The 13,798-nt window shown below is 45.6% G+C and overlaps 2 protein-coding genes across 2 annotated transcripts in view; one reads left to right on the top strand and one right to left on the bottom strand.

Moving 5' to 3' along the window:
* VSIG2 (V-set and immunoglobulin domain containing 2) overlaps nucleotides 1–3,920 on the top strand; it is a 28,070-nt gene extending 24,150 nt beyond the window's left edge. Inside the window, exons 6-7 of the mRNA XM_035139703.2 lie at nucleotides 598–751; nucleotides 2,076–3,920. Of these exons, the coding sequence (XP_034995594.2) occupies nucleotides 598–751; nucleotides 2,076–2,220 (299 nt within the window). The 3' untranslated portion in view covers nucleotides 2,221–3,920. The remainder of the gene's footprint in view (nucleotides 1–597; nucleotides 752–2,075) is intronic.
* A 692-nt stretch (nucleotides 3,921–4,612) lies between these two features.
* The window catches only part of NRGN (neurogranin), a 47,813-nt gene continuing 38,627 nt past the window's right edge, over nucleotides 4,613–13,798 (bottom strand). Inside the window, exon 3 of the mRNA XM_035140203.2 lies at nucleotides 4,613–8,426. The gene's annotated coding sequence lies outside the window, so the exon portion shown is untranslated. The remainder of the gene's footprint in view (nucleotides 8,427–13,798) is intronic.

Here is a 13,798-nt window from a genome sequence, read left to right as displayed (position 1 = left end):
GGTGTAAGAATAGGTTTCCAGTGAAATTAACGCAGGAAGGTAGAAAAGGAAATGCTTTTGGCATGTGGAACTCTCTGCCACCAGATGCAAGGAAGAATAATACAACAGAATTTTTTTAAAAAATGACAGCCCTATTCAGGCATTCCATGAGTTCATACCAGGTAAAATCTTATCTTTTCTCCCAGGCATTGGCTGGACTATAATGATTTTTTTTCTATTGGGAGCATGTTTTTGCTGCTAAGAACATAAGGCGAGCCCTCTGGATAAGCCAATGGCCCATCTAGTCCAGGATCCTGTTCTCACAGTGGCCGAACAGATGCCCCAATGGGAAGCTTTGGGGCAGCACTCTGTGATTCCCTCCCCCTGGTATTCAGAGGCATAACACTGTTTTATTGGGTCTGTCCTGCTGGTTTGCATTGTACAGTACAGCGATTTTATTTTTTTTCCTGATTTTGTTGTCCTTTGTCCTGGTAAAATACTGCAAGTTGTTTGGAGACCGCTTTGTGAAAAGCAATTAATAAATAGACTAAATCGTTAAGATATTTGTGCCGCTGCTGAGGAATGAAGCCTTGCGTTTTGTGTCTCTCCATAAAACAGGCACTGCAGAAGCTGGAGCGATTGCGGGAGCTGTCATAGGGGTCCTCTTAGCGCTTCTGTTGCTCTGTGCAATAGTCCTCTGGTTCTTACGCTTTAGGAAGCAGAAGGAGAAGAAGAAGAAGACCCAATCCATATACAGCGGGAATGAAATCAGGTTAGATTGGCTCGCCTTGAGGTCACCTTGGTTCTAAGCAAGCATCATTTGCCAACTGATCCTTAAAAGATGCAAAAAACAAGGAAGCCAGGAGCTAAAAGCAGCCTTCCCCAACCTGGTGCCCTCCAGATGTTGTAGACTACAATTCGCAAGTGCTGGCTAAGGGTGATGGGAGTTGTAGTTCAAAACCTCTGGAGGACACCAGGTTGGGGAAGGCTGGCTAAAGGTCAGAAATACACAGAGGCCTGTTGACACTAAGGCTAATTTATGCAATGCCATCAATCTTCCCTCTTCCCACTATGATGGCACGAGGTCCAATTCAACCGGTAAGTTTGATAGCTCTGCAAATCAGATGGAGCAGAGGTAAAGGTGCAGTGAAGGAGAAGGAGAAGGTGCAGTGAAGGAGGTGCAGTGAAGGAGAAGTCTCCCTTCCCAATTCCTAGGTCCTGTTGAGTGGTAATTTTTTAAAAAAATGATGTTGACCAGACAGCTGTAAAGAGCTTCTGGTTTAGTTAATTTCATACTGAAACTTTAAAAAATAATAATTAAAAAGTCTTTTCCGCTATTGTCTGTGTGCTACCCATCTTGACTTTTCAAGGCATGGGATATAAAATATAAAAAGCTTTCAATGCAGTCTACTCCACTTAAAAGGCTACAATAGGGGAAACTGTGACCAGCTGATGTGTGCTCCTGCTCAGTCTGCTGTTCAGGATCTAAATGTAGAGAGAAGTTTGATTTCATGGGCAGAAATCCATGCATCTATGTATTTCATGGATAGGGGAGCGGGTGGTGCTGTGGTCTAAACCACTGAACCCCGTGGGCTTGCTGATCAGAAGGTCAGCAGTTCAAATCCCTGTGGCGGGGTGAGCTCCAGTTGCTCTGTCCCAGCTCATGCCAGCTTAGCAGTTCGAAAGCATGCCAGTGCAAGTAGATAAATAGGTACCACTGTGGCGGGAAACTAAACGGTGTTTCCGTACACTCTGGTTTCCGTCACGGTGTCCTGCTGCACCAGACACGGCTTAGACATGCTGGCCACATGACCCGAAAAGCTGTCTGTGGACAAACGCCGGCTCCCTCGGCCTGAAAGCGAGATGAGCGTCACAACCCCATAGTCCTCTTTGACTGGACTTAACTATCCAGGGGTCCTTTATGGACAGAGCACATGTATTGCATGGGGAAGGTCCTGGGATCAATCTCTAGCATCTCCAGCTAGAGTATAATTGTGTAGTCTGAATTCACTGGTATCTCACTTGAAAATAGTGACCATCTGGCTGATGCTAGTTGCTTCAACATCTCTTCTTTTTTTCCTTCTCCTCTTCCAAAGGGAAGATGCCACAGCTCCAGGAATCTCTGAGGCCTCTCTGCAGGGAGAAAGCCAGTCAGAAAATCATCTTCTGGAAAGCATATCTACCAGGCCTGCATCTACTACCAGCACTACCAAATCCCAGCTCAAGAATTTTCTTGTCTAAGCTTGCTCTGTGACCATGGGGTTGGTCTGTTGTCGCTTTACATCATTTCGTTTTGCTGCACAAAGAACATTTCCTCTGAAGATGTTTAGGACATCCTTCAAAGGGTGTTCTAAACTGCCCCTAATCTGCTTGCTGCATTGTCAAAACTTGAATTAGATTTTTGAGAGCTCCTCCTGACTAGAGATGGTGGAGAAATTCTGTTCAGCTAGCATTTCAGCCTACCTTGCTTTCACTTTCCAAAACAATATGCAAACAGAGACACAGCTATCCTTTGAAATTCTCATGTCTCTGAATTTTGCAATGCCGTTCTCCAGCAAAGTAATGTGTACAAAAAACGAATAAACAAGGGTAAAGTACATCTTTGTGAAAAACACATATGAAAATGCATCATATTGGGGGGGGGTATTTTCTTGCAAAAATGTGTCTACTAGGAAAAAATTGCAAACAAAAATATGTATAATTCACACTAAAATCCTGGTGAATTTTCATAATAACTTCTAGCTACTTCCTTCAGGAGCTGTGGCTCAACTTCAGTTGCCCCCTTCTCCAATCAGAGTTTTTAGTGTAGTTTACTATGACTCCTCAAGCTTCCCTGCTAGGTAACACTGAACACTAGCTTTTCTGTGGACTTCCTACCCTTAGAATTTAGCTCCTGTTGTGAATTTTCACAGGACTTGGAGACAGTGACCATACACCGCTGTGCAATCTGCCGTAGCTTTCCAGCTGGACTACCTGACCTGTGCTCGAAAGTTGTTCGGAAAATTCCTTTGGAACATGGGAGCCAGGCTTATTTTTAGTGTGAAATGCGGGGAGCGTTTAAACTTTGATTCTGTATTTGTCCATTTGTTTCCGGGTTCCTTCTGCATCCCTTTTAGGGAACAACCTTTTTTTCACCCTGAGGGCTGCATTTGCTTCTAGGCAACTTTCTGAGGACCACATGCTGGTGGACGGAGCCAGAATCAGAAGTGAGTGGAGCAATAAATGCTAATAGACCAACCACCACCCTCTCTATCCTCCATACAGACCAACAAGAGGCATTATCAGAGTTCAAGGGCACAGTCTAGCCAGTCAAACACCTTCAAGGAGGGTGCAAAGCAGGGCCCTTAAAGATGTAGCCACGGAGAGGGGGGTGTTAGCCTGGGGATAATTCCAAAGGCCACATGGAGAGGCCCTTGGACCAAAGGTTTCCCATCCCTGCTTTATGGTCTTAGTCCAGGCTATTTGAGAGAGTGCCTTCTCCCATAAGTACCTCCCTGCTCTTGAAGATGGGTCACTGAGACTCTGCTGGTGGTTCCCACAGTGTATTTCACTGATGATGACTACCAATCAGGCTTCTTCAATTATGGCTTTGGAACTGGAAACAGGTTCAACTTTGGAACTGGAAACAGGTTCATGTTACAGAATGCCAGATAATCCAGGAATTTTCTCCTTTAGAGGAGACTGTTAACTTTTTTTTCTTTTCTTTTTTGTATCCGTAGGCTATTTACGGTCAGGTTCATGTGTTAATGCTCTTGGTTTGGTTTCTCTCATTGTGTGTTTCCACCATCATTGTTCTGATTCTGTATTTCATGTTGTTCTCTTTTTTAAAAAAATCATTTCCTTACCATGAAGATTGTTGCATGAAGAGTAAGTTAACCAAGCCGCCCCCCCCCCCAATAAATAATGAGTGTCTTGTTGTATTAAGCCCCATCTTTCTAAAACTGAACAACCCTAGGTTTTATCCTTGGCTTTAAGGCTAAACACGGCTGCCCAAAGTATCCCAGTTTTAGGGATTTTTCCCCCTGGAGCTGTTCTGTTTCTCTCTTCTTCAATGTGTGCCCCTGCCAAAAAAATGTGTCCAGGCAACCCAAACACACACACACACACACACACACACACACACACACACACACAGCTCAAACCTGTCACCAGCACCCACTGTGCACAAATTAGGCTGTTCTGCATATATTTACTTATTTTTAGAGCTGTCAGCTGGTAAAAGAAATCTGAATGGTCTGGGTTTTAGTCTAGAGAAGATAGTTCTAGAGAGCATACCAGAGGAGCTGCTACTTCCAGAGTCGTGCTGCATACACACCAGCCAGGACAAAACAAGAGCTTTTAACACGTTGTTCTCCTTGCCCCACTATCTGATGTAAATTATAGGGCACCCCCTATTGGTGGTTTAGCCTTCCGTGGACTCCCTGCAGACCTGCAGGAGTCAAGATATAGCCTGGCTTCACTCCAATGCCTAAGCCAAACCCCTCACATCTGTAATCAATAAAGTTGTGGCCTATTTGAACCCAGTGCGTTTTATTGTTCTCCTGGGAACTTTGTGGCTTGGGTGCCTTGGCACGCAATGGGCAAGATGGCTGGCAGCTGCAACAACAACAACAACAAAGGGTCCAGATTTTCATATCAACATTCCTTTATTAACATTCCATCTTGGTAGAAGCAATCACATGCAAAATGTTTAAAAGATATTTAGAAAGAAAGCTGCACCAGCTCCTGCCTAAACTGTATGGATGCAGAGGGGGGGGGACTTACAAAGTGGGGCATGGTGCAGAGAGGCCGAGGGACTGTGGGGTGTTCACAAGGCAGATGGAAGAACAGTGTAGGATGGTGTAAAATGTAGCTGAATAAGCAGAAAGGAAATTCCTGCATGCTGTCAAGGCCTTTTGAACATTTCTTGGAATGGTTGGATGGTGTATCATCTCTCCAGTCCTTCTTGCTACCTAGAGAATCTTCCTAAAAGCCCAGCAAATTCAAAGCAGAGAATACAGTCACTGCTTGAGTTTGCACTTCTGCTTATCCCATGGCCTTCTTCCCCACCCCATCAGCCTTTCTCCTGCCTGCTCTGAGCCCTGTAAGAAGCGAGGGAAGAAGAAGAAAGCATAAAAAGCCAGGATCACATCTTCTTCCTAACCTGCCAGCCTTTTAGAGAACTTGGACCGTTCTTGGTGCTCTATAGAGCGCATAAAGCTAGAGGTTTGAGTACAAGTAAGAAAACAAGAATGAGGGAATTGATGAGTCGTGGGAGCCAATTGGGGGAAGGGGGATCGGATTAATGCAGCCTTGCCAAAAAAAAAAAGTGGTTGCCTGCAAAAATATTTACTAGCCTGCTGTGGGCTAGCATTGGAGGGACAGAACTGGTGTATTATTGCATTCAGGTCCTGCTTTTGGGCTACCCATAGGCATCGGGGGGTGGGGGCACTGTAAGACGGTCCCTTGGCCTGATCCAGCAAGGCCGCCTTATGTTCTTATGACAAGGTACACTGAGTGGCTTCCTCTTCTCTCACTTGCTCCCTCCCTCTGGGCCTAATCGGCACAATGTCCTGAAGCTGAGCATGGGGAGAGGGGTGGAGACAGTTCTTGTCTCCTTGCTCTGGCTTGCAGGCTCAAAAAGAGCAGATGAACAGACAGTTCCAGGAGAGGAGGGAGACATACCAGAAAACAGCAGTGGGCTCATGCAGGTGCCCACCAATGCCTGCCTTGTGGTGTGCTCTTCCTTTCCTCTGCCCTGCCTTCCTACCCTGGGTGCAAAGGAGGGATGGAAAGCTCCTTTCCTCCTCTACGAGCTGCAAGATTTTCATGGTTGCAGATGGCTTCTGGGCTAGTGCTTAATTGCAAGGGTGGGTTCATAGCAAATGTGGAAGGCAAAATGATTTAACTGGACCACACAGTTGATCCCCAAACTCTAGGGCTGGACCATTACAGTGGTACCTTGGTTCTCAAAGTTAATCCATTCCGGGATTCTGAAACTGTTCTAAAACCAAGGTGCGGCTTCCGATTGGCTGCAGGAGTTTCCTGTACTCAAGCGGAAGCTGCGTCAGACGTTCGGCTTCCAAAAAACATTCGCAAATAAGAACACTTCCTGGTTCGCGGCGTTCGGGAGCCGATTTGTTCGACAACTAAGCTGTTCAGGAACCAAGGTACCACTGTATATTTTGCAGCCTGAAAACAAGAATGGTGCCCTACTTCCCCAAACCAACTGGACTGGTACATGAATCTTACCTCAGCAATGGTGATGGGACAACATTCTCCATCACACTTGAGGCAGTGTTTGCAGTCCTGGCTTCCAACAGAGGGTGGTGGCTGGGAAGAGGAGCTCAGGAGCAACAGCCCAGGGGCTGCCATTGCTGCACCCCAGCACCTGACCCCTAAAGTCACTGCCTCCCTCTGTACAATGGTAGGGCCAGCCCTACAGAACTTGGGGCTAGGAGGTTAGGGCAGCCACAACGACCAGCTTGCATGGTGGTGGTGGTGGGGGGGGATGATACGCACTGACTATCAGATTGGGTCTGTGCAAATGAAGAACCTGAAGGCTAATAACTGGGAGCAACTTAGCACTCACCATGATCTACTGGCCCAAAGAATCAAAGGGAACCAATGGCTGTCCTACAGCTACTGTGTAAGTTCACTTAAAAAGGGCTCAACCACACCATGACAAGAATTGAGGACACCAACAGAATTAAGATTTCAACCTTCAAACCACAACTGAACAGGAACGTTCAACAAAGGCTAGACTGATTAAAAATGGAGCTTGGTTGCGTAACGCCTCAAAAAGAATTTCTAAAACTGTCAGATGCAAAAGAATAAATCGGCATGCAACATGCAAGAAAAGGCTTTATGGGAACATCTCTCTGGGCTGACCAAGGAAAAGGGTGTTTCCTTTCTAGCTGGAGATATTTTAAATTTAAAGTGTGAAAGGTAGTAGGAGAGAAAGGTTTCAGAAACAGCTTTGCAGGATTTTGATGTTGCAATCCTATGCATAGTTGCGGTACTCAGAAGCAAGCCCCATTAAAGTTCAATGGTACTTACTCTCTGGTATGTGAGCACAGGATTGCAGCCTCAGTCGTGGGGAGATCGTTTGAATGGACCTTCCTTGCACAAATAACATTATGTACAGATTTCTGCCTGGCACAAGTTCAGCAGGCAAGGAACGATGCTGCAATTTTTCTGTGTGTTGGGACAGGGGGTGGGGGTGGGGACACAGAGCTGTGATGGGCACATTCGAGTTGGTGTTAGGGACGAGGGAGAATATATGAACCGAAGCACAGCTATTCTTTGAAGCATGCCCTTCTCTGAATTTTGTGACGTAGTTCTCCAAACAAATGAAGTATACAAAAATATATATATTGGGGAAACTAGGCAGATAAAGGCATATATTAGTGAAAATAGCACCATACGTGCATTATATGAGGGGGAACTGACTGCAAACACTTGTCTGTTAGGCAAAAATGCATATAAAAATTTGTACATTAGGCTAAAATTCTGATGAATTTTCAGGAGAATCTTTTTTTAAAGGAATTGCAAAACTGATACAGAAATGTGGTGGACTGGATAAACGAGAAAACTGAGAGGAACCAAAACTGACAGGTTAAACCATCTCGACATGGCACCCGTAACATCATCAACATGCATTTCCTACTCCATTATTTTAAAAATGTTGTTTAATTAGTAAGATGAAAGGTGGGCGAATGGAGATCTAAGAAAATCATTGCGTTCACAATCACAGCTATAGGCGATGTTAATGTGGTTTTATTTTATGTGTGTATGGTGTTGTTTTGCAGTAAGGATCTAATTAAAAACAGCAGCCAATATTATGCCCCATCGAGCCAGCTGTTACATTGGAACCAAATACATGCTTGTGTGCTGTAGAGCAAGCCGTTCTATCATACCACTTGCAGCTCCACTGCCTTGTCTCCAGACTCTGGCCAGTGATGGAAAAGGCTTAAAGGCCAAGCTATACAAGTAACAGCCTTTTTGCTCACACTGCTTAGAATGCAGTACTGAGTAGCGAAAGCCTGAAGGCCCCCCAAAAACTGAGAGGTGGAGAGGCAAGCTTACAGGTTATGAGCGCTGCAAAAGAAAGCTCCGTTCTATATCACACAGGTGTGGGTGTGATATACGTGTATATAATTTGGGTGGGGGAAATTGAAGAACTACTGATATGTACAGAGGGAGGGCTTAGAGGCAGCGTGCAAAGGATAAATGCAGGGGTCTGCACTGCAAGAAGAAGCAAGGAGTGCCAATATGATTTTTTTTTAACAGAAAGAATAGGGATAGCGGCTCTAAAAAGGAAGGCGGTCCAGGAGAGCATTGCATCTCTTCTGTGATCAGACTCAATGGGGTGGTGATTGTTCTTCTGGAAGTGAAAGGGTGCTGTTGAGAGAACCAATGGGAAACCAGCTTGGATGCTTCTGTGCCATTCCATTTCTTCTTAGCCACTGTAAATAAAAAGAGACATATTGACTCTGGCATTCACAGACCTGCATCAACAGCTTCCTTCCTCACCTGTGTAGGGCTTGCTTCCAAACCTCCCCTCCAGATTTCTTGGTAGGTTTCAGAGCCCCGAATTGCAGGGTTTTGTTTCCAAAGTGGAACCATCAATGAGTTAGAATTTGCCCTTATTCTCCTTCAAATAACATTTCTGAATTCTCAGTGGTGGATAATAATTATAATAATATAATAATAATTTATTATTTATACCCAGCCCATCTGGCTGGGTTTCCCCAGCCACTCTGGGCGGCTCCCAACAGAATATTAAAAACACGCTAAAACATCAAACGTGAATAGCTTCCCTAAACAGGGCTGCCTTCTAGATGTCTTCTAAAAGTCAGGTAGTTGTTTATTTCCTTGACATCTGCTGGGAAGCCGTTCCACAAAGAGGGCGCCACTACCAAGAAGGCCCTCTGCCTAGTTCCCTGTGACCTCACTTCTCACAGGGAGGGATCTGCCAGAAGGCCCTCGGAGCTGGACCTCAGTGTCCGGGCAGAACGATGGGGGTGGAGACGCTCCTTCAGGTATACTGGATTGGGCAGGCCGGGGCGCTCAAGTGGGACTCAGCTCACGTGGATGCAGGCTAATAATGTGCAAGCAACTCAAGCATCTCCTCCCTTTTGTGAACAATTGGAAATCTCCCCCTCCCGCTTTGAATGAATGCTGTGATGATCACCCAGGCCTGGACTGGCTGTGCCGGATCCCTGGTGGAAAGGAAGTTGGTGTTCTGGGCGTTGTTTGGAAAGCACAGCGGTCTTAGGAAAGAGGCAGGAAAGCAGTGGGGCACTCAGGAAGCTTAAGGAGGCATTCGGAGAACTCGCCGTCTCCATTCGGATGAGGAAGTGTAGGAGACGAGGGCTTTGGATCTGACTTGAAAACAGTTCTTGCAGAGGGTGTGTGGGTGGTGCGCAACTCTGGCTCCTGCTATTTTCTGCCAGATGGCTGCTGATAACTCCTCTCTCTCTCTCTCTCTCTCTCTCTCTCTCTCTCTCTCTCTCTCTCTCTCTCTCTCTCATTCTTGTTTTTCACATTGCCGTGATACCGTGCAAAGCCTTGGCACCTTTCTCATCCTCGGGGAGGTGTGAATCATCCCCATGGTCTACTGATGGGTGTTGCACTGCTGCCCCGCGCCACCTGCAAAACCTGGCACCGGTGTCTCAAAACAGGAGACAAGCTGACATTTGAGGTACCGGGTTCCTTTCTCTGCTTCTGTAGCTTTACTGAGACTTGCATTGCTAGTACATTCAAAAGGATGGGCATAGGGGGACCCTGTGGCTCGTCCTGACATTGCTGACCTACCCCTCCCATCATAACTTGACTGCTGGCCATCCTGGCTGATGGGAGCTCTCAACTCAACGGCATCTGCAGGACCACAGGTTCCGTGAGAAGAAGCTTGTTGGATCAGATCAAGTTATCCCGAAACTCGGCCCTCCAGCTGTCCATGGAGGCGCAGGTCAATTCTGTGTCCAGGGCAGCTGTCTATCAGCTCCATCTGGTACGCAGGCTGAGACCCTACCTGCCTGCAGACTGTCTAGCCAGAGTGGTGCATGCTCTAGTTATCTCCCGCTTGGACTACTGCAATGCGCTCTACGTGGGGCTACCTTTGAAGGTGACTCGGAAACTACAACTAATCCAGAATGCGGCAGCTAGACTGGTGACTGGGAGCGGCCGCCGAGACCACATAACACTGGTCTTGAAAGATCTACATTGGCTCCCAGTACGTTTCCGAGCACAATTCAAAGTGTTGGTGCTGACCTTTAAAGCCCTAAATGGCCTCGGTCCAGTATACCTGAAGGAGCGTCTCCACCTCCATCATTCTGCCTGGACACTGAGGTCCAGCACCGAGGGCCTTCTGGCGGTTCCCTCGTTGCAAGAAGCAGAGGGCCTTCTCGGTGGTGGCACCTACCCTGTGGAACGCCCTCCCAACAGATGTCAAAAAGGAAAACAACTACCAGACTTTAAGAAGACACCTGAAGGCAGCCCTGTTCAGGGAGGCTTTTAATGTTTAATAGATTATTGTGTTTTATTCTTCTGTTGGAAGCCGCCCAGAGTGGCTGGGGAGACCCGGCCAGATGGGTGGGGTATAAATAATATATTATTATTATTATTATTATTATTATTATTATTATTATTATTATTATTATTGGACTACAACTCCCATCATCCCTAGCTAACAGGACCAGTGGTCAGGGATGATGGGAATTGTAGTCCCAAAACAGCTGGGGCACCGAGTTTGGGGATGCCTGGATCAGATCAAAAGTCCATCTTGCTTGGCATCTAGCTGTTCTCCCCCCGCACCTACACAGCTCAGCAGATGCCTCCAAGAAAGTTCAGGATAGGCCATCCCTGTAAAGGGAAAGGACCCCTGGACAGTTAAGTCCAGTCAAAGGCAACTATGGGGTTGCAGTGCTCATCTCGCTTTCAGGCCGAGGGAGCCGGCGTTTGTCCACAGACAGCTTTCCGGGTCATGTGGCCAGCATGACTGAACTGCTTCTGCCGCAACGGGACATCATGATGGAAGCCAGAGCACACAGAAATGCCGTTTACCTTCCCGCTGCAGCGATACCTATTTATCTACTTGCACTGGCGTGCTTTTGAACTGCTAGGTTTGCAGGAGCTGGCCACAGAGCAATGGGAGCTCACCCCGTCGCAGGGATTTGAACCGTCGACCTTCCGATTGGCATGCCCAAGAGGCTCAGTGGTTTAGACCATAGCTCCACCTGCCATCCTTGTGGGGCACCACCAATCCCAGCAGCAATTCAATCGGTATTCAGTAGCATTTATCTGGGAACATGAAATTTCTGCCACAAGGGCATCATAGCCAATTGCCATTTATAGTTCTATCCTCAAGGCACTTGTCTTAGGGAGGGGCTCTAACTCAGCAGATGAACATCTGCTATGTTTGCTGAATGTACCAGATGCCCATCACAGGGGCATATGAAGGACCATCTTGCCCTGTGGGGAATGGAGAAGAAGCAGAAACAGCTTTTTCTGAACAAACAAGTCCTCTTTTCCATTTTATTGTAAAATAAAAATAAAAAATGATGCTATTTGCTGTAATCTTATGTAAACTGTTTTGTGAGGTCCACCCAAAAATGGTATATAAATACTGTAAATAATAATAATAATAATAATAATAATAATAATAATAATAATAATAAACCACTCTGGAGAGCCACTGTCAATCAGTATAGAGACGGAACTGAATTAGATGAGTGAATTGTCTGACTAAGTATAAGGTAGCTTCTTCCTATGTTCCTAGGATGGGGCTGCTACAGGCAAGTCCCCGCTTCCCTCTGTGAAATCTCTCAGGGTGTGTCAGAGCTATACAAAATCTGCCTCCTTTGCAGGGAACCTACTTTCTGCAGCCTCCGATAAATGTGTGTCAGGCTTCAATGAACCTCAGGGTTGGGTTTTTTAAATTAATTTAAGCACCCCTTCTGAGGCACGGCATTGCCTTCCATCTCCAACTGTCCGTCTCATCGTCGTTTTTTTCATTATCACTACCATTATTTGAACCTATTGGTTGCTTTTTGTACAGAAGTAAAGCAAAATGACTTAGAACGGTGGTTGTTCAGGCTCCATAGGCTGCAGGACTGTCTCCCGACTGCAAATGCAGAGATGTCCAAAAGGCAAATGTGTTTTGTGTATACTACAGGATTGTAGTGAAACCTCAAAGCAGTTTACAATAAATATTAAACTTATCAATTAAAAATAGCTTAAAACCATTAGAAACATTTTTTTAATTTTTTTTTAAAAAAACTATTACCTGCCCTTCACTCCCAAGGTTCCATGGGCAGGTTACAACAATTCAAAAAATAATTAAAAATAACAATACAAGAGATTAAAACACAACAAAACCTACATGTCTGTATAGGATATTGCCTAAACAAAAATGTTTGAAGCAGGGACCCAAAAGAGCACAGCACTGGAACCTGCCTGGTGTTAATGGTCAGGGGGTTCCTAAGCGTAGAAGCTGCAACACTAAAATATACTTAATTTTAGTTTTCAAATTTCCCAGCTGTCATGCATCCTACAGAACCCAGCAAGAAGAATGAGCGACTGTTGTCTAGAATATTATCTAATTGCAATGTTGTGCAGGTGGGCAGCTATGGAATACAGTACCAATAAATATTACAGTGTTGGGGAGGAGGAGAATCCACCCACTTCTGTCTCTTCCTGATTCACTTAGTACAATTGCATTTGGGAGTCTATAAGCCTCAGATTGCTTCTAGATCAGTTCTATCTGTCAGTTCCACATCTTTTATGTTTTTTTAATGCTTTTTGCTAGGGAAAAGCATCAACTCTAATCACAATCATCGTAAACAACATTAATCATTGCTGCCTTTGTTTAATGAGCTCACAGCGGATTTGCTGCAATGTCCTCTCCATCCCATAACAGTCTGCAAGATCCGCATCCTATTCTGGGGGCTCGTATTTCAAACAGGGCTGCTGCAAAACTATCCCATAATGGCAGCCTATAACTGCACTGATACTTGAAAGGTGAGCTAGCATTGCTTATCTTTTAAAACATAGGCTTGTGTCTAGTGTTTCCTTTCTGCTAGCGCAAGGGCTCACGTGCTAGTCAATGCGTGAGGCTTCTTTTTCGCCCCAGCACTCTCCCCAGAAAAACCTGCTCTTTGCTGCTGAATCGGAGCAAACAGCAATCTGTGGGGAAACCGAATTCAGCGTTAAAGAGTGAGTTTTCCGGGGCAAAGCAGTGGGTCAGGGGGGAAGTGCTCAAACATGGAGCTTTAAAGACCGGACCTGTGCCTAGCAAGCGTGGCTCAAAAGGGAAGTTTGGACATTTTGCCACAGACTCAGCAATCTCTTGCACAACCCATGTATACATTGCCTAGCACAGCCACGTTCCACAGGCACAAATCCCCCCCCCCGAAGAACAAGGATACCCTAAGGGAATTTAACTGAATGCCACATTTTGATACAACCCTCAATATTTTAATCTTATTGCACGCTTGGGGAATTCTTATCTTGTTTTATGTTTGTTGATGCATTTGCAGAGCCGGATATTTCATATAGAGAGAGGAACCATTTGGTATAAAACATAAAACAAAGTCCATTTCCCAAAAGTGTTTTATTCACTATAGCCCTCATTGTGCGTTCATGTCTAAGTGTTAATTAAACACTCGAGGAGGCAGTTGAAATGAGCTCACTGGAGCTTCATTTTTTGCCACCCTCCAGCTTGTGGGAGATGAAAGCTCTCTGTGCAATTTAGAACCCTCATTTTCCAAGGGTCTAAAAGCCTCCACAGGTACAAAATGTCCCTACTACAGATGTTTGCCTTCTGTAAGTTGGACAA

This window comes from Zootoca vivipara, chromosome 15 (assembly GCF_963506605.1).
Source record: "Zootoca vivipara chromosome 15, rZooViv1.1, whole genome shotgun sequence".
Classification (NCBI taxonomy): domain Eukaryota; kingdom Metazoa; phylum Chordata; class Lepidosauria; order Squamata; family Lacertidae; genus Zootoca; species Zootoca vivipara.
The sequence above is the reverse complement of the archived record's forward strand: the minus strand, read 5'-3'. Positions and strand labels throughout refer to the sequence as shown.